Here is a 24,155-nt window from a genome sequence, read left to right as displayed (position 1 = left end):
CTACTCATCAGCAATCATGGCCAATCTGCCCAAACTTTCCTGGAAGGCTGCCTGCTGAGGTTGGTCCTCTCTATACTCCTCTCTAAGTGGCCCATGCGGACAAACCGTTTGCTTACCTGCCCCTCTCCTCGAAAAAATGAACCCAAATTCCTCCAATGTGCTTCCTCTCCAACACACCAATCCAGTAACAAGTGACTGGATTTTGCCTGTCTCAATGCCATCTCTTCTTATTCACGGGGCTTATACGATCCTGCTACTTTAACAAGGCTTTGAAAGTGCCTCGCCACTTTTTTTTTCAGCTGTACTGACTGACTGCTGATTAGGTCTGGCTGGAAGGGGCACCCTTTCTCAAAAGACTTCAAGATGCCTTCACAGAAATTAAAGCCCAGTTTCCGCAAGGTTCAAAGCTTCAAGACCGATTATGCACCCTGCACAATCACTCAATATGTCTCCGAACGGAGTGGCATGCAGGTTGTTGTAGCTGATCGCAAGGGACCAAAGATCAATGGCTACTTCACCCTCGCCACTGAAATTTTCGACGATTCCGGCGCCCCCCATACCCTTGAGCATCTAATTTTCATGGGCTCCAAGAATTATCAGTGGAAGGGTCTTCTGGACAAGCTATCTTCGCGAGCATACTCTAGCACGAATGCCTGGACTGCCACCGATCACACAGCCTACACCCTTGAGACGGCTGGCTGGGACGGCTTTGCTCAGATCCTCCCCGTCTACTTGGAGCATGTCATTCTACCTACTATTACCGATGATGGTATTGTCACCGAGGTTTGGCATATCGATGGAGAGGGAAATGATGCAGGTGTTGTATACTCGGAAATGCAGGCGGTTGAGAATCGCAGCGCCGAAGTCATGGATCTGAAAGCCCGCCGGCTTTTATATCCAGAAAATGTCGGTTTTCGGTACGAAACAGGCGGCATGACAGAAGCTCTGCGAGTCCTCACGCCTGAGCGCATTCGTCAATTCCACCGGGACATGTACCAGCCGCGCAACTTGTGTGTTGTTATTGTTGGCGAAGCGGATCACGAGAATCTTCTGGAAATCCTGGATACATTTGAAGAAAGCATCAAGGATGATATTCCTGCTCTTGATACACCATTCAAGAGGCCTTGGACGGACTCAGCTCAGCCGCCTGTCCTCAAAGAGAGCATTGTCACGACGGCAGAGTTCCCAGAGGAGGACGAGTCCGTTGGTGAAATTCTCATTGGCTTTTTCGGCCCTCATTGTACCGATGTTCTTGCCACGTCGGCTCTCAACATTCTTCTTACGTATCTTTGTGGCTCATCTGTCTCTGTATTGGAAAATACGCTTGTTGAACGGGAGGAACTTGCAAGCTCTGTATCGTACTGGTGGGAATCAAGACCGAACTCACTCATCTGGCTACAGCCTACTGGTGTGGCAACGGAAAAGCTGGCCTTTGTGGAGAATCGTCTATTCGAGGTCTTGAAGGACGTCGTGTCAAAGCCCTTGGATATGGAATACATGAGAGAGTGCCTCCGAAGAGAGAAGCGACAGGTCAAGTATCATGCTGAGACATCAGAGTCCTTCTACTCTACAAACATTATAACCGACTACCTCTTTGGAAAGCGTGATGGTTCAACACTCAAGGATCTGGAGACGTTGGCAGAGTATGATGTTCTTGAAAAATGGTCGGATGAGCAGTGGCGAGCTTTCATGAAGGAGTGGATGTCCGATGCTCACCACATCTCCATATTGGGCAAGCCATCTCTGGAATTGGCCACCAAGATCAAGAGTGACCACGAAGCTCGCATCGCCAAGCGCAAAGAGGAACTCGGGGCAGATGGACTGCAAAAGCTCGCGCAAAGACTCGAAGAGGCCAAAAGCAAAAACGATGCGCCAATCCCGCCCGAGGTTATTGATCGCTGGGCTGTTCCCGGCACAGAGTCTATTCACTTCATAGAATCTGATACTGCTCGCTCCGGCAATGCTAAGTCTGTTGGCCTGGGTCCCGGCAGGGCACAAGAGCTCATCAATGCTGCTTCGGATGGCAAACTGCCGCTTTTCATTCAGTTCGAGGATGTACCCACAAACTTTGTCCACATCACTATTCACGTTGGCACAGCTCAAGTCCCTGTCCACCTCAAGCCACTCATGGCAATTTTTAGCGATAATTTCTTCAACACCCATATCATACGAGATGGGCAGCAGATCAACTTTGAGCAAGTCGTCATGGAGCTCGAGAGAGACAGCGTTGGCTACGATATTGGAAGCTCCCGACAGCTTGGCGACACAGAAGGATACATGGTTCAATTCCAGGCGGAGCCCGAAAAGTATGATGCAGCCGTAAACTGGCTTCGTACCATGATGTTCGACTCCGTCTTTGACCCCGTCCGGATCAAGGCTGCTGTTATGAAGGCCTTGGCTGACATCCCAGAGTCGAAACGTGACGGGCGCAGCATGGCCGCTGAGGTGGACACAGCTATTCATATGGAAAAGTCTACTCTTACCGTTGCCAGACGTGTTGTTGTCAAGGCAGTCTATCTCAAGCGTCTCAAGAAGCTTTTGAAGAAGAATCCCGACCAGGTTGTGGGGTGGTTCAACGAAATCCGTAACTCTCTTTTCACATTTGAGAATATGAGAGTCCTTGTCACGGCAGACTTGCAAAAGCTCCCCAACCCCATCGCCACTTGGGATGCACTCTCAACAGCGCTGAAGTCACAAAATGGATCTATGGCTCCTATTCCAAAGCCATCGAGTCTTTTGAACGCCGAAGGAAAAGCCCCCGGTTCTGTGGGCGTCACCATCGTCCCCATGACAGCTCTTGACAGCTCTTTCTCCGTCAGCACTGCTCCTGGCCTCTCTTCGTTTTCAGATCCCAGGCTGCCCGCCATTGTAGTAGCAGTAGGATATCTCGAGACGGTAGAGGGACCGCTGTGGAATGCCGTTCGTGGTGCCGGATACGCCTACGGAACCTTCTTCACGCGCAATGTTGAGAGTGGAGTCGTATCCTTTAAAGTGTACCGCTCTCCGGACGCGTCCAAGGCCATTATTGCTTCACGGGATGCTATTCAGAAGATTGCCAACGCCGACGTGCCAATCGACAGGCACCTCCTCGAAGGCACCATCAGCCAACTTGTGGTGGGCTTCGCAGATGAGCAGTCCACTATGCCTAGTGCTGCCCAGCAGAATTTCGTCCAGAGCGTTTTCAAGGAGCTGCCCAAGGATTGGAACAAGGTTATTCTGAAGCGTGTTAGGGAAGTAACTGAGGACGAGATTCGTCAAGCGCTCAAGGATTTCATCATGCCCTGCTTTGAGCCGGGTAAGAGCAACATCGTGATTACGTGCGCTAAGCTGATGCAAGAGGTACTGTTCAATCCACTTCAGATTCTAACGTATTGTATGTATGAGGCATGCTGACCATTGTTTGCTTAGGGTATGGAAACTGCCTTCAAGGGAATGGGCTACAAGGTTCAGACTCATGAGCTAAGCCACTTCCACGATGACTATGGCTTAGATACTGGTGAGGACGAAGACGAGGATGAGGACGACGACGAAGAAGATGATGGATTCGACGATGAAGAGGGGAGCGAGGAGGACGAGGATGAGGATGAGGACTAGATATCTGGGTTAGATGGACGCAATGTCCAGAGGATATGTTCGTATAGGACAATGTAGGCAACTAAATCGCTGGATAAGATGGCAAGAGACACATTCGTGAGCACGACGACACGTATTTTACCAATATTGAGTGTATTGTATTGTTTACTCTAACCTTCTGCCCCGGCACATATTCCTTCATTCTCTACAACATCTTACAACTCGTCGCGGCCACTGGCTTTGACGACACCCTCGTCCTCCTTCTCGCTAACAGCCTGTTCGCCCTTCCAGTCCAGGGCCTTGAGGCGCTCTGAGAGATGGGGGTGGGAGAAGTGGTAGCTCGCGTACATCCAGTCAGCGTCCATGGAGCTGAGATTCTGGATGTGCAGCTTGATGAGCGATGTGGCCAGCTCAGTGCGCATACCCAGGTCATTGGCGAACTTATCGGCCTGGAACTCGAAGGTGCGGGAGACGATGTGCAGGAGGAACTGGATGACGGTGTCCATTGGCGAGAGGGCATCGGAGAATAGGAGGAAGCCGATGATGATGGGGTGCTCGCTGTGGAAGCCAAAAGAAGAATAGAGGGAGCGGTTGTTGATGAAGACAGAGAAGAGGCTAAAGACGTAGAGGAGATGGGCCTGGAGGCTGTGTTAGCGATGCTATTCAGTCAAATTGTTAAGAAAGTCGAAGCATTCGTACCTGAGAGATTCCAAAGAGGCTTGTGGTGTGGCCGAGCTTCCAGTGGCCGAGCTCATGAGCCAGAATAGCGAGGACCTCCTCCGGTTCGGACTTTTCCAAGAGGGTATCGTAGATGACAATGTGCTTCTTCCATGGGAGGCCGTAAAAGAATGCGTTGGAGTGAGCGCTGCGCTTGCTACCATCGATGACATACAGCTCGTGCAGGGGGAACTTGAACTTGGCGGCCAATTCATTGACCTTTGTCTTGAGCTCGCCATCCTCGAGGGGGGAGAGCTTGTTGAACAGGGGCTGGATGAATGTGGGGTAGAGGGTAGTCATCAGAAGCTGCAAACTGGCAGTAAAGACCCAAGTGTAGAAGACGAACTGCGAGCCCGTCTTTTGGATGATCTTGAGGAAACCAGCAATGACGGGGGGCATGAGGACGGCAGTGAGCAGGTTCGTCTTGACGAGGTCCGAGATGAAGAGGCCGGGCGTCTGCTTATTGAAGCCAAACTTCTCTTCCAGGACAAAGGTGCTGTACACGCGGGTGGGCATGCTCAGCGCCTGCGACAGCAGCATAAAGGTGAAGACGAAGACAATCGAGTGCGAGATTTCGCCGGTGAAGCGCGCCGGCGCATACTTGAGCAGCAGGTCGCCGGTCCAGGACCACAGCTTGGGCATGACATCGAAATGGACAAAGGCGAAGTTAACAACCTGGCCCCAGAGGCCGCTGACGACGGAGAACTGGGCCTTGGCACGACCATAGGCTTGCGACTTGTCAAAGGTTTCCTGGTTGACTTCTTTGGCGAGGACGGCGGGGGGTTTGGGCAGCTGGAGGATACGGTACTGGCGGTAGTTGAGCAGAGACTCGAAGACATACTGGCCGACGGAGAAGCCCAGGATGAGCCTTTTCCATGGGAACAGCGGGCGATCGAGGAATTGCGACAGGCGCTGCGGCGGGGGAAGATGCTCGTGGTTAGTTTAAGGTGTTTATGTTTATATGTTTTTTTTTGGGATATGGAAAACAACAATAGAGTGAGTGTTGCTAAGATGCGGCAATTGAGGGCAATGCCGTTGCTCAGACATACCTGTAGAAAGTCCATGATGGCTGTATCTCGATGTCAGTCAGGACATCAACAGCTGGACCTTTGATGCAGTGGTTGAAGATGGACGAATCCTTGGAGGCCAGGGTGTCAGGTATGTACCCGTTGCGATGCGTGTTTGCTGAGGTAATGCATTCCAGGCGGCTCGGAAGCTACCCGGTAAGCCTTAGTACGTCAAGGGGGGTGGTTTTTTTTTTCTTCTTTTCTTTTCACCAGCACAGGATTACAGAGAGACAGATATATTAGTACTTGGACTTGCTATAATATACAGTATGATTTTGGATGTACTTGACTATAATTCGAGATGTTTTACGCATTGGCTGCCTACTATAAGGTATTCATTTTCAGTTGTTATCCAATGCCATCATAGACATACTCGTAGAATCATCATTTGATCGTCATGTCCCATCCAACTTCAGCTTCAGCTTTAGCGCAGTTGCAGGGCACCGCTAGTTGTTACGTGCCCCGGTACCTCAAGGTACCGTGGCTGTGTGTGCTTTTAGCAGCCACCCCCGCTGAGCAGCAGCCAGTACCTGCCCAGTACCTGGTCATGACTCCGCACGCTACCTCGGCGCTCTTAGGGCAGTGCTACATGAATTACGAGAGACGCTCTCTTATTTACTAAGTCGTGTGTCTGAGTATTACTACTGTCACAAGGAACAGCGAGATCACGCGACCCAATGAGAGAGCATTGGCTAGGCTCGTGCCTTGTATTTGTTTCACCGTTGCATAGGTACATAGAACACGGCTCAGTAATGAAGCTTGAAAGGGGACAGCAAGAGGTTCGCTGGAAAAGAAGCGATAGAATTGATAATGTCGAGGAATATAGCTTAGTACACAGTTAAACAAACAATACAATGGATGGATATCAGCCCGCTCTGCCGTAGACTTGCTGGGGGCCAGATAGGGGCCACAGTTCTACAGAAAGCATCACCGCTGAGTTGCCTCTTGAGCTTGAGCCCTCTGCCGGACTTGAGCCCTGTGATGCTTAACAATCTCGTAAAAGAGCGGCCCACGCTCGTCTCGTGGCACATTGGCAAAGTCTGGCCTCATCATACCGCGGGGTAAGAACTTTTCTAGGCATAGATTCAGCAGGTCGGGAAGCCATGGCTCGTGCTTCAACGGCTCCAGTATATATGGAAGCAGCTCAACTGGTGGCACATTGCCGAGCTTAAACTCCCTCTGTATCTCCTCTGCCGTCGCGCCTGTCGTCAATGCCCGAATAGCTGTTTCCTAATGTCCATTCGTGGTTGGCTGAGGTGGGCGTTCCGGGCCATACGGCACCGGGGGACCCTGTTCGTTTGGCTGAGGCTCCTCTTCAGTGTCATCGTCGAACTCACTAAGTCCTTCCTCTTCGCCCTCCTCGTCAGAGTATTCGCTGTCTTCGCCCTCGCCCTCTGCGCCCCCGCGAGTCTCCGGGAAACACGCCTCGACCGCACTGGCTGCGGCGGGTGGAACTTTTCGCCCCTGTTGCTGCATCTGCTGGATGATGCTCATGAGCTTCTCGTTCTTCTTATCCGCGGCCTCGATTTTCCTCTTCCAATCTTGCCGCTCTTCCGCCATGTGGATAATGTTGGCCGTAGTCGCCTCCTTTTGTCGCTTAAGCGCCTCATTCTCCTTCTCCAACCGCTTGCCCTTTTTCGACATGTCCTCCATTTCTTTTCTAAATGAAAGAAACAGGTCGTTGCTGTTATTAAGCGTGTCCTCTACCTATAAATGAAACGTCAGCGCCGAGAACCTGGTGGATCAGTATGTTGTATCATATACCTGCTTGAACTTGTCCACATATACATTGAGCTGATTCCTCAGCTCCGTCTCTGTCTTTGTGAATGCGTGGACCTGGGCTTGCAAGTGGCGCGCTTTGGTCGACTCAGACTCGGCGTTCTTCTTCTCCCTGTCATGACGGGACAGATGATACTGAACCTCGAGTTCCTTGGTCCTCATAAGAGAATGGAAATGAAGCTCGCGTAGCTCATACTGCTCGATGAATGATTTGAACCGGACTCGGAACCTGGCATTGTCCCTCGTCAGCAAGCCAGGTTACGCTGGATGAAACTCTCCAGATGTCAAGCGGGGTGGGGAAGCTTACAGTTCGTCCATTTCCATGTCCACCACTTGTTTCTTCGGGGTATCTTTTTCCTCCTGGTACCCCTCTAACTTTGACAACAAGCCTGCGAATTTCTCGTCCCAGGCCGTGTTATTCCGCTTCTGCGTGCTCTGGAGCTCTTTGTTCTCATTCTGGGACCCAGTGTCAGTGCGCCACGTTACGCCCGAAACCCGAAAACTTATTTTGCTGGGCTAACCTTCATCTTGTTATTGTCCCTCTGCAGTTCTCGACATAGTTTTTCTAATTTCTCCTTCAATCCCACCGTCTTGCTGAGTTCCGTACGGCTGGCATCTCGCTCTTTCTGCAGGGCGTCTCCGCGTTTCTTGTTCTTCTGGTTTTCCCTCTCTAACCGTCGCATGTCGGCTAGCAGTTCGCTGGAGCGCTTCATGAGATGCTCAATCTTCTGCATGTCGTCCATCTTGGATACTTGCTGCAGAAGATCTCGATTGGCGCGCTTGACCTCTCTCTCTGTTTTACGTATATGAGCGTTAATCCACCTCGGGGGTTTTAGACGACATAGATGGTCCAAGCGGTCTCGGCATGATTGTTTCTGCCATCGCAGAAGATTTTGCACGCACCTATTTCCATCTCTTGGTCTTTCTCCCCAGCGGCATCTTGCTCCAACTGCGATATGCGAGCCTGGAGCAGGCGCGACGCTTCGGTAGAATCCATTCCTCTCTTGCCCTTGGCTTTTTTATTCGCAGCGGGTGATGAATGCACATGCGAGTCGTGGCCATTCGTCAGAGCCGCCTCCACATGGGTTGCCGGCATAGCTCGGGAGGTTTCGTCAAGGCGGAGAGTTTCGACGGGGTACGAGTCGCATCAAGGGCCAAATCACATCGGTAGAGAGCCGTGGGCACGCGGGGCACTCGTACGGCGACAGGTTCCTCCCTGCTCTTATATATTGCTAAAGTCAATCGATGTTGGGCTCTAAACAGTGGCTAGCCTGCAGACGACGGTGGGCAACGGCTTCGACGGGAACCCAAGCGGAATTGCCGTCAAAATCGAACGCCGGCTGGGGCTGTTGGCCGGGCTACTGGACGAGTAACGATGCTGATGCTTACGAAATGCCGATGAATCGCGAATTGAGGGAATGACCGGGTGTGATGAGCCGTCGTTGCGATTCTGACGTGCATGGACTTGCCCCCAGCCGCCGATGAAAAGCATGTGTAGATTGGAGGCGTGACCAGGTGGATGGTAATTCGTAGAATTCTAATAGTGCGATGATGCGGCTGGTTGCAATTTGTTAGTGCTCAATGGATTAGGTCAGCAGCCAATATGGTGGGGTTGCTAGCGGGCTAGCAGCCGTGTGGCCGGAAGTCTTGGGGGGCTCTTTGGGGCCTTACCGAAGATATCACTGGCAGGACTGACTAATCGCCCGTGAACACTTGAAATTTCTACCGATGAGATCCGCAGATCAGAGATGACTGGTAGCATCAGCATCAGCATCAGCATCACCATCTCGTCTTAGCTGCGGTTGTTTTTTGCTCTTACTTGCATGGCTGCGCCCTAGATCCTGTGCACTTCTTCTTCAATGTATAACTAGAATCTTTTCCTCCCTTCCTTCCCCTCCCGTTATAGAAATCGACCATGTTGCGCAACGCAGCCAACACGGCTCGCAAGACCGTGACGGATCTCGCCCTGTATCCGAAGCCCGGCTCCAAGCTCCATGGATTCACCATCGTCCGAGCAAAGCACGTTCCGGAGCTGGAGCTGACGGCACTGCAACTGCAGCACGACAAGACCGGCGCCGACTACTTGCACATTGCGCGTGACGACTCCAACAATGTCTTCTCCATCGGCTTCAAGACGAACCCTCCCGATGACACCGGCGTCCCCCACATCCTGGAGCACACCACGCTATGCGGCAGCGACAAGTAAGGATGTCTTTCTTTTGGCAGCCAGCGGGAAACGATGGCTGACAATGTCCCAGATATCCTATTCGCGACCCTTTCTTCAAGATGCTGCCTCGTACCTTGTCCAACTTTATGAATGCCATGACAGCTTCGGACCATACCTTTTATCCGTTCGCAACCACCAACGAGCAGGATTTCAAGAACCTAATGTCCGTGTACCTCGATGCAACACTCCACCCATTGTTGAAGCAGTCCGATTTTCAACAGGAAGGTTGGCGAATCGGACCTGAGAATCCATCAGCCGAAACCGCAGATGGCAAAAAGCTTGTCTTCAAGGGGGTTGTGTATAACGAGATGAAAGGACAGATGTCGGACGCCGGATACATTTACTATATTCGGTTCCACGATCACATCTTCCCCGATATCAATAATTCCGGTGGCGACCCTCAGAAGATTACGGACTTGACGTATGAGCAGTTGAAGAATTTCCATGCGGAAAACTATCACCCAAGCAATGCGAAGCTGTTTACCTACGGAGATATGCCTCTAGCGGATCACCTACGAGAAGTCGATGCCAGGCTCCAGGCCTTTGAAAAGATCGCCAAAGACAAAGTTATTCATCTCCCAATTGAGCTGAAAGGTCCCAAGGAAGTTACTCTCCACGGTCCGCTGGATCCGTTGGTTGCTCCGGATCGACAATACAAGACTTCGGTATCTTGGATCACCGGCGATACGACTGATGTGGTGGAGTCGTTCTCTGTCTCATTGCTCTCTACGCTCTTGATGGACGGCTATGGGTCGCCGTTGTATCGGGGTTTAATAGAGGCCGGCATGGGCGCCGACTGGAGCCCGAACGCAGGCTATGACAGCTATTCGAAACGCGGCATCTTCTCAATTGGCCTTACTGGTGTCCAGGAATCCGATGTGCCCAAGGTCAAGGGCAAGATTCAAGAGATCCTGCGGGACGCGAGAGACAAAGGCTTTGACCAGGGCAAGATTGACGGCACACTTCATCAACTCGAGCTTTCCCTTAAGCACAAGACGTCCAATTTCGGCTATTCCATGCTCAACAGACTGAAGCCGAAGTGGTTCAACGGCAGCGATCCCTTTGACTCTTTGGCATGGAACGACACTATTGCTGCGTTCCAAGCCAAGATGGCGGAGGGCGGATACCTGGAAGGCCTGATGGACAAATACCTGCTCAATGACAACACCTTGATATTTACGATGGCGCCGTCAGCGAGTTTTGGTGACGACCTGATTGCTGAGGAGCAGGCGCGACTGTCTTCCAAGATCCAAGATGCCGTAAACAAGGCCGGAGATGAGGAGAGTGCTCGCCTACAATTCGAGAAGCAGGAGCAGGATCTGCTGGTGGAGCAGAACAAGACTAATACCGAAGATCTGAGCTGTCTGCCTACCGTCTATGTCAAGGACATTCCTAGATCGACGGAGCCAACGGTTGTGCGAGATGAGGTTGCGGACGGTATTCCAATCCAATGGCGAGAGGCGCCAACGAATGGTCTCACCTATTTCCGGGCCATCAACACCTTGGAGCATCTGCCGGACGATCTCCGAGAACTCATTCCTCTATTCACGGACAGCATCATGCGTCTAGGTACCAAAGATATGACGATGGAGCAGCTCGAGGATCTCATCAAGCTCAAGACGGGCGGCGTTTCTGTCGGCTATCACTCCACGCCTTCGCCGACAGACTTCGCTCAGTCTAGCGAGGGTATCATCTTCACTGGTATGGCACTCGACAGGAACGTACCTGTCATGTACGACCTTTTGCGCAAGTTGGTCCAGGAGACCGACTTTGATAGCCCAGAGGCGTCCTTGCGCATTCGACAGCTGCTGCAGGCTTCAGCCGATGGAGTTGTCAATGACATCGCTTCATCTGGACATCGGTTTGCAATGGGCCACGCCGAGTCGAGTCTGACCCGCAGCGCTTGGCTACGGCAGCAGGTGGGAGGCTTGTCACAGGTTAAGCTGGTCACCTCGTTGACCGGCAGGCCGGAATCCGACCAGCTGGAGGATGTTATTAGCAAACTGAAGAAGATTCAGACTTTTGCTCTTACCAGCGGTAAGATGCGCACTGCCCTTACATGTGGCACGGAGAATGTGCAAGAGAACTTGAACTCTCTGAAGACTTTTACGGGGGCGTTGTCTCGAGAGGTATCAGGGGTGGCACGTAGCAACCCATCCCCTCTTCTCAGAGATAGCAAGGCTTTCTTCCCTCTGCCATATCAAGTCTACTACGGAGGCCTCTCCGTCGCCACAACATCCTACACCTCGCCTGAAGGCGCACCGCTGCAGATTCTTGCACAGCTGTTGACGCACAAGCACCTTCACCACGAGATTCGAGAGAAGGGCGGTGCCTATGGCGGCGGAGCCTATTCGAAGGCCTTGGACGGCCTCTTTGGATTCTACTCCTACCGTGACCCTAACCCGCAAAACACACTGGGCATCATGCGCAATGCAGGACGGTGGGCTGTGGAGAAGGAATGGAGCGATCGAGACCTTGAAGAGGCCAAAATCTCAGTCTTCCAGGGGGTTGACGCCCCGAAATCGGTCAACCAGGAGGGCATGGCAAGATTCTTGTCCGGAATCACGGACGAGATGAAGCAGAAGAAGAGAGAGCAGCTGTTAGACGTCACAAAGCAGCAAGTCAGGGACGTGGCGCAAAAGTTCCTGGTCGACGCTATTGGGAGAGGAGAGGAGCGAACAACGTTCCTAGGAGAAAAGCAGGGCTGGGTGGATGGATCATGGAGCGTCCACGAGATGAACGTTAACGGCGCTGAAGAGTAAGGGGCTATGCATCAGCACACTAGAGGTTCCGGGCATAATGGGAAAAGGGCGTCAATGAACGGGTTATGGCCAGGTACGTTGTGATGATATGGATGTATTTACGACACGAGATGTACATTATGTTATAGAAAGATTTCTCCTCCTTCGGGCTCATTTTATTTCAGGCTGAGGCTTTTTTTTCGTTGGCACAGGACGCGTTCAGATACGATACATCTTCATGCCGAGCCGGGTCGACCGACTCGATTCATCCATGGCATGGAGATCACAGAGCAACGCAAGAGCAAAACCACGCAATATCACACACCCCGCGAGCCTACGTCTGCCGCTTACTTTCGGGCCTGTGCTGAGGTGCGCAAGCATCAAGCATCGGAGCTCGAAAGAGGGGGGCCAGAGAGCAGGACGCAGAGTGACGTGATGAGTTCGTTCTATCAGAGCCAGAGCCCCTGAGCTTTGGGTTCCTGGACTAAAGAGCTGAGCACATTTTTGTAAGATGTATGCCGGGCAAGGCTAGAACGAGGGGAGGCTTGTTTTGGACACATTGATGGTTGAGGTTGAGTTGCGGCCTGGATGTAAGCGAAGGAGGCTGTGTCGAGTACTTTGCTGTGTGATACAAACTTGCCGGGACTGAGATGTTTTTTGTTTCTCTCCTGTCTCTCCTCTTTGCTACCTGTTCGTGTGCTTCCGTCATAGCTCCTGGACAGCGGAACGTAATAAGACTGGGTCGAGGAGGTGAGAGGATGGCGAAGCTAGGGCTTGATAAACTGGGGAAGGCCAAACTAAAGGAACTTGAGACTAGGGCCACTCTCGACGGTGGTTGGAAGAGGGCGGAGAGAGGAGAGGCTCTGTGAGTATGTGAGTGAGGAGTTACCGGCGGCTAACTGCACAGGAGAGTGTGTATGTACTTGTCTCGGAACTCTAGGCATCCCGATCCCGGCTCTGCATGGCAAACACTGATATTAGTACAATCTACTATTTCAGGAATAGCATTACGTGAACCTGCATATGGTGCCTGGAGCTATTAGATATCAAGGTCAAGCGGCTTGGGCAAAAACCACAGGAACAAGAGCAAACCAGCGGTGACCAGAAAGCTGCGAGTTTCCCTTGCATAAGTACCTACCAGAGCATCACTACCTCAACTTCAGCGGGGAATTGCAACAAAGCGAACCAATCAGTCACGGGCGGTTGGCAATGTTTTTTATCATTTCCATATGCCGTGCCTTTTATTTCCACTTCCTGCGGTGTGGCGGTGGCATGGGAAAAATAGGCTCGTGCAGCCAGTCAACGGCTGTCAATGACGCCTGAACTAAGAGAGAGGCTTTCCGATGACGGAAAGCCTCCTTTGGCCGGATGTGTAAAAAGCGTCGCGTGGGAGGGGGAAATGGAACAAAAAGGAGAATATGAGGCTTTTATGTTTTCTCTATTGTTTTGTTTTGGTTTTTTGTAATAGGAGAGTGACCACCAGCAAGAAAAAAAAGACTCAGCTTATGGCTTGTAGACGGGTGTGTTGAGAGATTGATGGATAGATGCAACGGCACAGCAGAGCCACTTTCCGGAGGCAGCCCAAGTTCTGACAAGTACGTACGAGTACAAAGGCGGCATTTAATTGAATTTTAGGCACCCAACCTAGAATGATGCACGCAATAACAGCCTTGTGCTGCTGTGCTGTACTCTGCTGCAATGATGGAGCAAGGATCAATGGAGTACTCGTACTCATGCATGTTGCATCACTGCCCTTTGGAGGTATGCGCTGCAAAGTCTAACGTGCAGCCGTAGTGGATGTGTGCATGTATCGACAGGGGGAAGCTTGTAGGCGATCAGTTACCGCCAGGGGGGGGAAGCTGTACCTATCGGGGACAAGGCTTTGGATATGTAATACCGAACTCTTTTGGCGAGCGGGCTGGACAGAAGTCGAGCATTGAAACCGGATGTGAAATCTTTACAGTTACTATAGGCATTTAGCTGAGTAGATACAGGTACTATAACTAAGGTACTAATGTCTCTAGTATCTGCTGGATTTCGTAGCCAACTTGGGGCGCTGAATATAATAGCTACTCCCTAACTCTTTTGTCTCCGTTCGGTAAACCCATGAGTCTCAACGCCGCAGTATCGGGTACGTGATCACGGATAGAGACCGCCTTGCTGGCTTAGTATTAGTTACCTAGTATTACTAGATGCCACCTACTCCCTACAGCACCTCGAATCAACTCCGTGATAATCTGCGGCAGCTCTTGCGTCAAAACTGCAGCCTCTCATTCGCCCATTGGGCCTTGCAAGGGCCTTGCAGCCAGCGCTCCAGTTTTCCGTCTCCCGCCCCCAGCTGCCACTAAAATGCCCTCCAAAGGCAAAATTTGTCCAGAATTTGTGGGCGGTCATTCCCGGTTCCTAGCAACGCAGGTACGTACCGCAATATTCCGCACTCACTGTCCATTTTTTTTCCATTTTTTTTTTCTCGTTAAGCAGAAAACAGGATAAAACCTAGCTCGACCCCTCGTCACCAACACAACTTTTCAACCGCATCCTCCTTTTCTTATTTATTTATTCGCATTTGTGCGCTTTGCATCAACCAACTTTCCTGCTGCTTCGCGACTGCTCTCGTTGCTCTAGACTCAATTTCTAGGTATGTTGTCATTTTTGCTTTTTTACTTTTTACTTTTTCTTTCTCGTGCTCCTTTTCAGCTCCGTGTCCTCATTGGCGCAACCTCCTTGCACGGATTTTCCCCGTGACGAGGCGAATGTCACCGCCACAACGCACAGGATGACTCCCATCTCGAGTTTGTGCGAGGCTCGCCGACTGCGGATTTGTCTCGTTTCTGCTTGCCCAGGATGGATGCTTAGCCACCAGTTGAATGTTATATAAATTGAGCATCTACTTTGTTATGTTGTTGCGAGCTACTCAGCTAACAAGCCTCTCTTTTCCGCCGCTCTAGAGCTTCCTCCACCCCTCTTCGATACCGTCTTTGGTGCCTTTGGTCTCTACAAAGGCACTCAGCTCCCTCATCACGGCTCCCCAGGCCGTGATTGACAAAGATTTCTGCGCTCGCAAGATACCTCACATCATCAACACCATCCCCCCGCCCGCCGCTTGGACACTCTAAGCACCTCGACGATTTTTTGTTTTTCGACGTGCCGCCTCGTCACCAGCCACCGTCCCCGTCGTTAAACGACACCCATCAGCTGCCGCATAGGAGGAGTTCTGCGGTTCTTCCTCTCGCCGAGGAAGAGTCGTCGAGGAGGCCTCGCCAGATCACTGAGGGAACAGTCTGCTATCGCTTTCGACCACCCTAACAAACCGCTTGCCTATTTAGCTGCACAGATTCCCGTTCCTTAGAAAACAACTTCGGACCTCCTCTTTCGAACTACTTTTCTTTTCCTTCACAGAAGACATCCCCCCGCAAACTCTTGGGATATGGTTATGGCAACAGCTGTCCTCGACAATTACGTCCAAAATGTCATCCATAATCATGTTGTGAAGAAGAAACCCCAATATTTGGGTGCTCTTCAGAACAATGTTGCTGTTGATCCGAAGCAATTGATCGGTGAGGCCTTCCACCAGCGCGTGGGGGCCGTTGACCATGAGCTCTGCGACCCCGGTGAAGAAGATACCTTCTTCGTAGCAGACCTTGGTGAGGTTTACCGCCAGCATCTCCGCTGGAAGAAGAACCTGCCCCGCATCAAGCCCTTCTATGCCGTCAAGTGTAACCCTGACCCCAGGGTCCTCCAGCTTCTTGCTGCGCTCGGCACGGGCTTTGATTGCGCCTCCAAGGGCGAGATTGAACAGGTCCTGGGCCTCGGTACCAGCCCAGACCACATCATCTATGCCCAACCCTGCAAGACCAACTCCTATGTCCGCTATGTCAAGTCGGTTGGTGTCAAGCAGATGACCTTTGACAATGCTGATGAGCTCCACAAGATCGCCAAGCTGTTCCCCGGCGCTGAGCTCTTCCTTCGCATCATGACCGATGACACCTCGAGCTTGTGCCGTCTCAGCATGAAGTTCGGTGCCCCCATGGACACTACCGAGAGCCTCCTCGCCCTGGCGCAAGAACTGGGCCTCAACGTCGTCGGTGTGAGCTTCCATGTGGGATCAGGCGCTTCTGATCCCACAGCCTTCTACAAGGCCGTTGCCGACGCCCACACCGTCTTCCAGCAGGCTCGCACCTACGGATTTCACTTGCGTGTCCTCGACGTTGGCGGTGGCTTCACCGGAGAGACCTTTGAGAAGATGGCCGCCGTCCTTGATAGTGCTCTGACCGAGTACTTCCCCTCTGGATGTGGCATTGACATCATTGCCGAGCCTGGCCGTTTCTATGTTGCCGCCGCCTTCACCATTGCGTGCAACATCATTGCTCGTCGCACCGTCGATGATCCCTCGGTCGAAGCCACTAGCTACATGGCTTACATCAACGACGGGGTCTATGGCAACTTTTCGAGCATCATGTTTGACCACCAGCATCCTGTTGCCAAGATCCTCCACAGCGGTGGCCAGACCCTCTACGACACGTACGCCGCCGAGCCTTGCTCACCTGGCGATGGAGTCGAGTATTCCATCTGGGGTCCTACTTGTGATGGCATTGACCAGATTAGCCAGAGCACTCATTTCCCGCGCATCCTGAATGTCGGTGACTGGCTCTACTTCGAGAACATGGGAGCCTACACCAAGTGCTCTGCCACCCAGTTCAATGGATTTTCCAACTCGCACGACACCATCTATGTCTGCAGCGAGCCTGGTGCCAAGGCTCTCATGGGCCTCTAAATGGCGTGGCTTCACGGCGAATGATTTTGCATACATTCATTTGTCAAAGTCACTCGTTTAAGAAGGGGGGGAGAAGATGGGTGGGAGCGGTTTACTTTCTGGCTATTGGTCTTTGATGGTTCTTCAAGTGGCCTCCCGACAGGGAAACACATTGAGAGCCAAATACCAGGCTGCTTTGACCACATTCATGGTGTGGTTTTATATATTCAACAAGTATTTATGAGAGAGTAGATAGACAGTTAAGAAAAAAGATGCCTTGATACAGCGTAGGGGTTTTTGTATCGCATACATGCGTCTCCTTGTCACCCTTGTGTGTCCCCTTAATAGAGATTCAAATTACTCGAGTAGTCCAAAGAGCTTCTTATAGATGACCACATTCCCATATGAAATGCCAACGTTTGTTTAAGCATCTTTTGAGGTTAAGATACTATTTTACGATCTCTCTACAGAAAGGAGAAAATGCAATGCTTCTTGTTTTCTCTAGGTACTTTTTGCCGAATAACAACGACAGAAACTAGTTAAAGTCAATGCTACAAACATGAAAACGAAGTGTTGCTTGCGTATTACCAGCGTTGATGTATAACCGTCTTCGTGCCAAGAAAATAAAGAGATTCCTTAAGGTGAGCAAATGTCAACCGTCTCAACGCCTCCCGAGCAAATCTTGAAATCATGAATAATCGTTATACTTCTCCTCGCAATTATAGATATAATTTTTAAAGGCAGAGAATGCCAACCATGTTTGCGCGGTCCAAATCGACAAATCAGACTCAAAATCTACGAGCCTCGGAAAAGGAATTGCATATCTTCGGGGCTCAAAGTATCCATCGCTTTATCATCAGCATTGACAGTAGAGTGGATCATGCTCGTCTTCTTCTCTTGAATCAACACCATTCGGCTTTCGACAGAGTCTTCGATACAAAGACGTGTGATGACACAAGGTCGTTGCTGTCCAATACGATGACAGCGATCAGCAGACTGCCACTCAGCAGCCGGATTCCACCAACTGGGAATAAAAGGTTAGCCTGAACCGAACTAAAACGTGGTTGAGAAGGAATTGTACTTACGGGTCTACGATGAAGACTCGTGACGCCTCAGTGAGGTTGAGTGCAACACCGCCAGCCTTGAGTGAAACCAGGAAACACTCTACATCGATATTATTCATAAAGTGCTCAATTGAGGCTTGCCGCTGGGCAGGCGTCATGCTACCGTCAAGCATGACCGTCGTGATTCCGGCTCTCCGAAGTCGCCATTCAATGAGTTGCAACATTGTGGTGAATTGTGAGAAAATAATCGACTTGTGCGTAGCGTTGTCAGATCGCAGCTTGTGAAGTTCATGAACAAGAAGCTCGATTTTAGAGGAGGATGTCCAGTTTTCCATCTTGATACGATTGATGATTGAGGACTTCTTGACCAAAACTTCGTCTTGCTCAATTTCTGGTTGCTCAAGGTCGATGACCAGTGCAATATGACACCGCGGGCAGTCTGGCTCATCGGTTGATTTGATATAGCTAGACACACACGCTCTGCAAAAGTCGTGCTTGCAACGGCTTTTGATAGTGTCCTCTGCTGGTTCGTCACAGATGCAGCAGACTAAAACATTTTGGCCCCCGTCTGCATTCTTCTTCAATATCAAATCAGGGTGGTCGGCTACTTGCCTCATTTGCATGATTAGACCAAAAATGTTTGCATAGTTGTTCAAGAGAACACCCTGCGCGACATAAGTGTCAAATCTGCGCTGTCCGTTGGTCATAATGCTATTGGCAAAGTCATTCTCCTCCTCTCCGAAAAATTGACGGTCGACATGGACTTCTTTGACAGGAAGTTCCATGGAATTGGTGTGGTCCTTCTTGAGTCGCCGTAGCATGATGCGATCCGTCATCAAACGAAGTTTCTTGAATGCCTCTCTGCCAGGACCCAAGTTACCCCATTTCTGAATGGGGTTAAGAAGCTCCTGGTTGAAGACGGACACGTGTTGCATGCCCGCATGCCCACAGTCGGAACAGCGACTGTTTTCATCCATAGACCACTCGAGCGTTGAGCAAGGGCACTGCTTGCAGAGATAGGACGCAAATGGTGTTATGTTGAGGAATCTCACTAAGGAGAAGAGCTCTCCAATTCGATTTTGCAGAGGTGTGCCGCTCAAGCACCATCGGTATACTGTCTTCAAAGCGAAGCACGCTTTGGCGGTCATTGTGGTTCTCGTTTTGATACAATGCGCTTCATCTAGGATGGTACGATGGAAAGTGATGGCGTGAATGACACTCTTTTCCTTGTATATGCCATCTTTTCGTTTAAAGCCCTTTTCTTGTTTGCGATACATCGACTCCAAGCTGTTGTAAGACATCATGATGACATCGAATTTCTTGAGCTCTTTAACAGTGATGTTTTTCGCCTTCTGATTAGTTCCATGAAACACGAAGGTCTTCAGTGTTCCGTCTGTGTAGGATTTGATTTCCGATTGCCATTGCATGAGTGCGACAGGAGGAACAAGGACCAAAGTGGGTTGCTTAGCTGGGTAGTCAGACATGATGAGAGAGACGGCTTGGATCGTCTTGCCCAGCCCCATTTCATCACCCAAAAGACCACCCTTCCACTTTGTTGTCTCCATCGCCTTCATCCAAGCAACGCCCTCAAGCTGGAACGGTTTTAACAGTCTTGAGATACTCGCTGGCTGGTCAATTTTACCAGCCTTCATCACAGGCATATTTTCGAGGTCTTTCCACATGGTGCCGAGCTCAGGGTGATGCTTCTCAAGGCGATCTCGTTCCTTGGCAACACGGCTTTTGTTTTTGGCCCTTCTAAAGGCCCGTCGCCTAGATCCAATTCTCCGCAGTTCGTTAGGTGGCGGTTGGCGAACAGCAGAGCTCTCACTATCACTAGTAGCTGCAGAGCTGATGCCGGAGGATAGACCGGATGAGAAGTCAGACGGGAGCGCAGACATTCCGGATTCTGAATCGGCTATGGCAGCTTTGGGAGCAACTGCCAAGTTGGTAGATGTTCGAGTAGCCGCGGCGCGCTTAGCATAAACCTTTGCAGGCTTCTTCTTCCGCTGAGCCGCCAAAGGTTCGTCATCCGTTGATGCTGCTATCTCATCTTCAACGTCCTCATCAAGGTCTCCATCAACATCCTCTTCAACGTCTTCAACGTCTTCAACGTCCTCGTCGACGTCTTCCTCAACGTTCTCTTCACCTTCATCTTCAGTCTCTTCACCAAATGAGAGGGCCTCGCCATTTGATTGGTCATCTTCTAGTGCAAGACCAGCAGCAATTTCAGCGTCCATATCTACGTCAGCGTCAGACAGATCGTCAGAGTCTGGAATAATCTTGCTCTTCTTGCTGGCTCGCTTGTGTGTTGCAGTAGGCCCCGAGAGAGATCTTGGCCGTTTCCCGGACGCCTCAGTCGAGAAGGATGATTGTGCATCAGTAGCCTCAGTGCGACGTGATCTCAAACTTTCCATACGGAACTCATTTTGCAAGCGGCGAGCAACCTTATCATCACGAGTAATTTCTGCAAACTCATCGTCTTCTTCATCCGAGTCCTGGATTTCTGTTACTTTCTTGCCCTTGGCAGTTGCGAAGGAATAGATGCTGCGTCGTAATGCTCGCTCATCTCCACTGGGTCCCTGCAGCCTGCTTCTAGCAGGAATATGGACTTCAAAAGCAGACAAAGTCTTTCCGTTAGAGATGGTAGCTGCTTCAGCAGGGCTTGGGAGTTTACTAGTTCCAGGTGTTGAGTAACCACTTTCTGAAGTTTGTCCAAATGGTGTAGGGACTGAAGAGACGGCTTCCGAAGTCATAGTATCATCATCTTGCGCAAGAGCCACAATGAGACGTGATCTACCCCGGAGAGTCCTGGCCGGTGTAATCTCTTGTGACTGCAATTCGTCTGCAGTAGAGGATCCTCTTAGATTTCTCGCAGATCTAGTGCGAGTAAGACGTTCAGGCGCACTAGCAGGACCATTTCCAGCTTCTGAAAATTTGTCAGTAATGAGCAGTTAATTGTGGTGATATACTATGTGTAATCATACCGGAAGACTTCGGGACAGGGGTGGCAGATGCCTTCAAGGATGGACGACCACGAGGCATTGTAACTGCTCACTAATACGAGTGATGATTGAAGTGCGAAAGAGGGTGTGGAAGCAACCGAGAATTAAGGGAAAATATTTTGTTTGCCACAAAGAAAGGGATGGCTTCGATGCAACGAAGGAAGTTGGGCTGCAGATCAGAAGGGGCTTCACCCGCCTAAGTAAGCGCCAGCTTACAGGTTAAGCGCTGTAGGGAGGCTTCAATTCAAAATGACTGTTGGATGACGAGTAAATGCTTTCTCGTCTGGGCCTTTGCGTCCAACAGTGACTGATGAAGCCAGCCTGGTCGCTTGAATCTGATGAAGTGGAAGAAGGAAAAGAAAAGTACGGGCAGAGGTTACTGGATGAAAAAGTTGGTAGGAACTTGCCTCATCGACCGTGACTACCTAATCTAGTGGCCATGCCAATTCACAGTGTCTGCTTTGGCAAGAGCACGCGCAAAGCCACTATACGCGAAAGCACGTGCGATGATAAGAGGAGACTGAACGGACAGATCGGCACTGTAAGGACACTGTAGAGCTAGCTGAGATGTGGCGTGGGGTGCCTACTTTTTAGTGAACTTTGACAGTGTCGATTGGTAAATGAGTTTGCTGAAGACATCACGTGACACCGTGTTATCTCCGCGACAGTGGCGACACGCCTCTTGCCATTGGCACTGGGTGAAAGAACGCCCGAAAGACTCTCTGAGAGACATGAAAAGATTTCTCAACGCCACTCTCCAGAAGTCGGATAGGCGCAAAGCACGATAGATTTTGCATGGAATTACCGCGAAGAAATCCAGGACGAGAAGAGATCTAGAGACTTGCCTGGCCGCCCACGCACTCATCATGTTCGTTTTTCCATACTTGAGCCCAACACTTCTCAGCGATAATGGCTGACCAATCTCTGTGACCAGGGTTCGTTCGCGCCGGTACGACGAAAACCAGAATGGGAGACCAAGTCGTAACATTACTGGGCCGTGAGTACAGCGAAATTGAGATTGATTATGTCGATTTAAGCTGACAATGTTCATCTAGCCAATCTGCATTGACTGATTTCCTTGCGGTATGCTTCGACGCGCGCTCTTGTTTGCAGCCTGAACTTGCTGACACAATTCTCAGTCACATAACATCTCGGCTGCTCAAATTCGGATCGATGCGGACCGTCGAAGGCAACAAGCCGGTGAAGGCGAGTCAACTCAAGACAACGAAGCATCCGAAACAGTAGACACCGTCGAAACTATCTCGGTAACAGTAGAGGCAAGCTCCTCCTCACGGACGACGAGAGGCCGTAATGCCGCAGCAGAACAAAAAGCCAAAGCTTTAGAAAAGATCAAAGCTAGCAAATCGTTCAAAAAGCGCAAGAAGAGAGCTGGAGATGACGATGACGACGATGACGATATAGCCAAGGCCATCTTTGACGAGAGGCGGGCGCCGCTTCCCGGCCAAATGGACAACTGCGAAATATGCGGGAAGCGCTTCACTGTAACCCCTTATTCTGTGGCAGGACCTGAAGGTGGCCTTTTGTGCGCTCCCTGTGGGCGCGAGGTGGCCAAACAGCGAGAGGGGCAGCCTAAAAAGAAACCTCGGAAGCAGACAGGCGGCGTTGGATCACGACGAACCATCCAGAGTCGAATGCTTGACGGAGATGTCGGAACGAAAAGCCTTGCTACCCTGTGCGTACAAACGCTGGCAAAGAACGTAGACTTGGCAGAAAGCTTGGGTGACTTGCCAGAGCATCTCATCGATAAGATTGCTCGAATATTTTCCAAGAGGCGATTGCTGAAACCGGATACCTTACCTTTATTTATGCAACCATCTACCGAAGTTTTGCATATTTACGACGGAGCAAAGCTGGGCCATCAGGAATTTATCAACATCTTCCAGGTGGCCTCGAACCTGAAGAAATTCAAGGCGCGGTGCGCAGTCCAGTTCAAAGATGAGGTTATGGATTACTTGCTCTCGAGGGACATTCTTCTCGAAAGCTTCTACCTCCATGGTGCCAATCTGCTAAGCGAAGATAAATGGCACGAATTCCTCGCTGCCAAGGGCAAACCATTGAAGGAACTGCAAGTCTATTATACCGATAAGCATTTCGGAGACGAAACTATGGGGGTTCTGAAGGAGCATTGCCCCGAGTTGACTCGTCTCAAGGTCTGTCACAACCAAAAGGTCACAGATGCGGGAGTAATCGCGATTGGAAATCTTTCTACCCTGAGACACCTCAGTCTGGAACTCCAGCAGGATCTCTCATCAGATGCCCTCAAGGCTTGTATCGCTCAGATCGGGAAGGACCTCAGAACGTTGTCCTTTAAGATTGTACCCGATGCTGACGATGGTGTTCTCGAGGCTATTCATAATAATTGCCGTTCGTTAGTCAAGCTTCGCATTACGGAAAGCGAAACCATGACAGACGAGGGCTTCGCTCGACTCTTCACTGAGTGGGAGAACCCGCCGCTGGATTTCGTGGACTTGCAAAAGTGCCGACAGCTAGATGCTGCTCACCCGCGGCAGAACCCTAAAAACATCGGGCTCTGTAGCGAAGGATTCAAAGCGCTTATGAACCACTCTGGGCATACATTGAGGCATATCAATGTGCATGCTTGCCGACACATCTCTCGCCAGGCTTTTGAGGAAGTCTTTGACGGAACGAAACAGTATCCAGAGTTGCGACACCTTGAGATTAGCTTCTGCGAAGAAGTGACGGACTTCATCCTTGGGTCCATATTTCGAGCCTGCCCAAACATCAAAGAGGTGAACGTCTTTGGTTGCATGAAGGTCAAGGAAGTCAGAGTGCCGCGGGGTGTGATATTGGTTGGCGTACCCAATGCTCAGGGAATGATAACCGAGGGGACAGATTAAGTGCCTTTTCCCACGTAAGCCTCGCGCTGCGCAGAGTGGGCTATAATGTTGGCATGGAGCTACTGCATATGACTTTTATGTTATTTTTTAGAGGATTCAAAGATTCAAACCGTTTCCGCTGGTAGTCGGCACTTTATCCTGGAGTTTTAAGGCGCGTACAGTAAAAGGATATGATAAAATCATTCAGTCAATGAACGTGTCAGCCCAATATTGTTCCTCACAATTGTGCTTATATACGATCAATGCTTTGTACATTTCCACTCTTGTTATGTGCCTGGAACTTATACACCATCCCTTTCTTCAAAACTGGTTCTGCCCAAATCACAACATACTTTTGCTTTTCCTAAGATTCA

At 50.6% G+C, this 24,155-nt stretch overlaps 7 protein-coding genes across 7 annotated transcripts; 4 read left to right on the top strand and 3 right to left on the bottom strand.

Annotated features, from left to right (window-relative positions):
* Window positions 1–363: 363 nt before the first annotated feature.
* Triagg1_4412 (uncharacterized protein) lies at window positions 364–3,594 on the top strand (the record flags this gene model as incomplete). The annotated part of the gene is made up of 2 exons (XM_062898813.1): window positions 364–3,339; window positions 3,409–3,594. The coding sequence occupies 2 exons, from the start codon at window positions 364–366 to the stop codon at window positions 3,592–3,594; spliced, it is 3,162 nt and encodes a 1,053-aa protein (XP_062756429.1).
* Window positions 3,595–3,788: 194 nt separating this feature from the next.
* Window positions 3,789–5,354, bottom strand: Triagg1_4411 (uncharacterized protein; the record flags this gene model as incomplete). Its single annotated transcript, XM_062898812.1, has 3 exons — window positions 3,789–4,211; window positions 4,273–5,220; window positions 5,340–5,354. 3 exons carry the CDS (start codon window positions 5,352–5,354, stop codon window positions 3,789–3,791), a joined length of 1,386 nt encoding a protein of 461 aa, XP_062756428.1.
* A 1,233-nt stretch (window positions 5,355–6,587) lies between these two features.
* On the bottom strand, window positions 6,588–8,232 carry Triagg1_4410 (uncharacterized protein; the record flags this gene model as incomplete). The annotated part of the gene is made up of 5 exons (XM_062898811.1): window positions 6,588–7,064; window positions 7,122–7,365; window positions 7,444–7,592; window positions 7,658–7,929; window positions 8,040–8,232. 5 exons carry the CDS (start codon window positions 8,230–8,232, stop codon window positions 6,588–6,590), a joined length of 1,335 nt encoding a protein of 444 aa, XP_062756427.1.
* Window positions 8,233–9,051: 819 nt separating this feature from the next.
* Triagg1_4409 (uncharacterized protein) lies at window positions 9,052–12,125 on the top strand (the record flags this gene model as incomplete). The annotated part of the gene is made up of 2 exons (XM_062898810.1): window positions 9,052–9,338; window positions 9,395–12,125. The coding sequence occupies 2 exons, from the start codon at window positions 9,052–9,054 to the stop codon at window positions 12,123–12,125; spliced, it is 3,018 nt and encodes a 1,005-aa protein (XP_062756426.1).
* Window positions 12,126–15,531: 3,406 nt separating this feature from the next.
* Triagg1_4408 (uncharacterized protein) lies at window positions 15,532–16,878 on the top strand (the record flags this gene model as incomplete). Its single annotated transcript, XM_062898808.1, has 1 exon — window positions 15,532–16,878. One exon carries the CDS (start codon window positions 15,532–15,534, stop codon window positions 16,876–16,878), a length of 1,347 nt encoding a protein of 448 aa, XP_062756425.1.
* A 774-nt stretch (window positions 16,879–17,652) lies between these two features.
* Window positions 17,653–20,963, bottom strand: Triagg1_4407 (uncharacterized protein; the record flags this gene model as incomplete). The annotated part of the gene is made up of 3 exons (XM_062898807.1): window positions 17,653–17,881; window positions 17,943–20,847; window positions 20,906–20,963. 3 exons carry the CDS (start codon window positions 20,961–20,963, stop codon window positions 17,653–17,655), a joined length of 3,192 nt encoding a protein of 1,063 aa, XP_062756424.1.
* A 926-nt stretch (window positions 20,964–21,889) lies between these two features.
* On the top strand, window positions 21,890–23,802 carry Triagg1_4406 (uncharacterized protein; the record flags this gene model as incomplete). The annotated part of the gene is made up of 3 exons (XM_062898806.1): window positions 21,890–21,924; window positions 21,979–22,006; window positions 22,063–23,802. The coding sequence occupies 3 exons, from the start codon at window positions 21,890–21,892 to the stop codon at window positions 23,800–23,802; spliced, it is 1,803 nt and encodes a 600-aa protein (XP_062756423.1).
* Window positions 23,803–24,155: the final 353 nt, after the last annotated feature.

The sequence above is a fragment of the Trichoderma aggressivum genome (genome assembly GCF_033847375.1).
Source record: "Trichoderma aggressivum f. europaeum strain CBS 100526 chromosome Unknown scaffold_014, whole genome shotgun sequence".
In the NCBI taxonomy this organism is placed as follows: domain Eukaryota; kingdom Fungi; phylum Ascomycota; class Sordariomycetes; order Hypocreales; family Hypocreaceae; genus Trichoderma; species Trichoderma aggressivum.
Note: the sequence above shows the minus strand (reverse complement) of the source record. Positions and strands in the feature narration are given on the sequence as shown.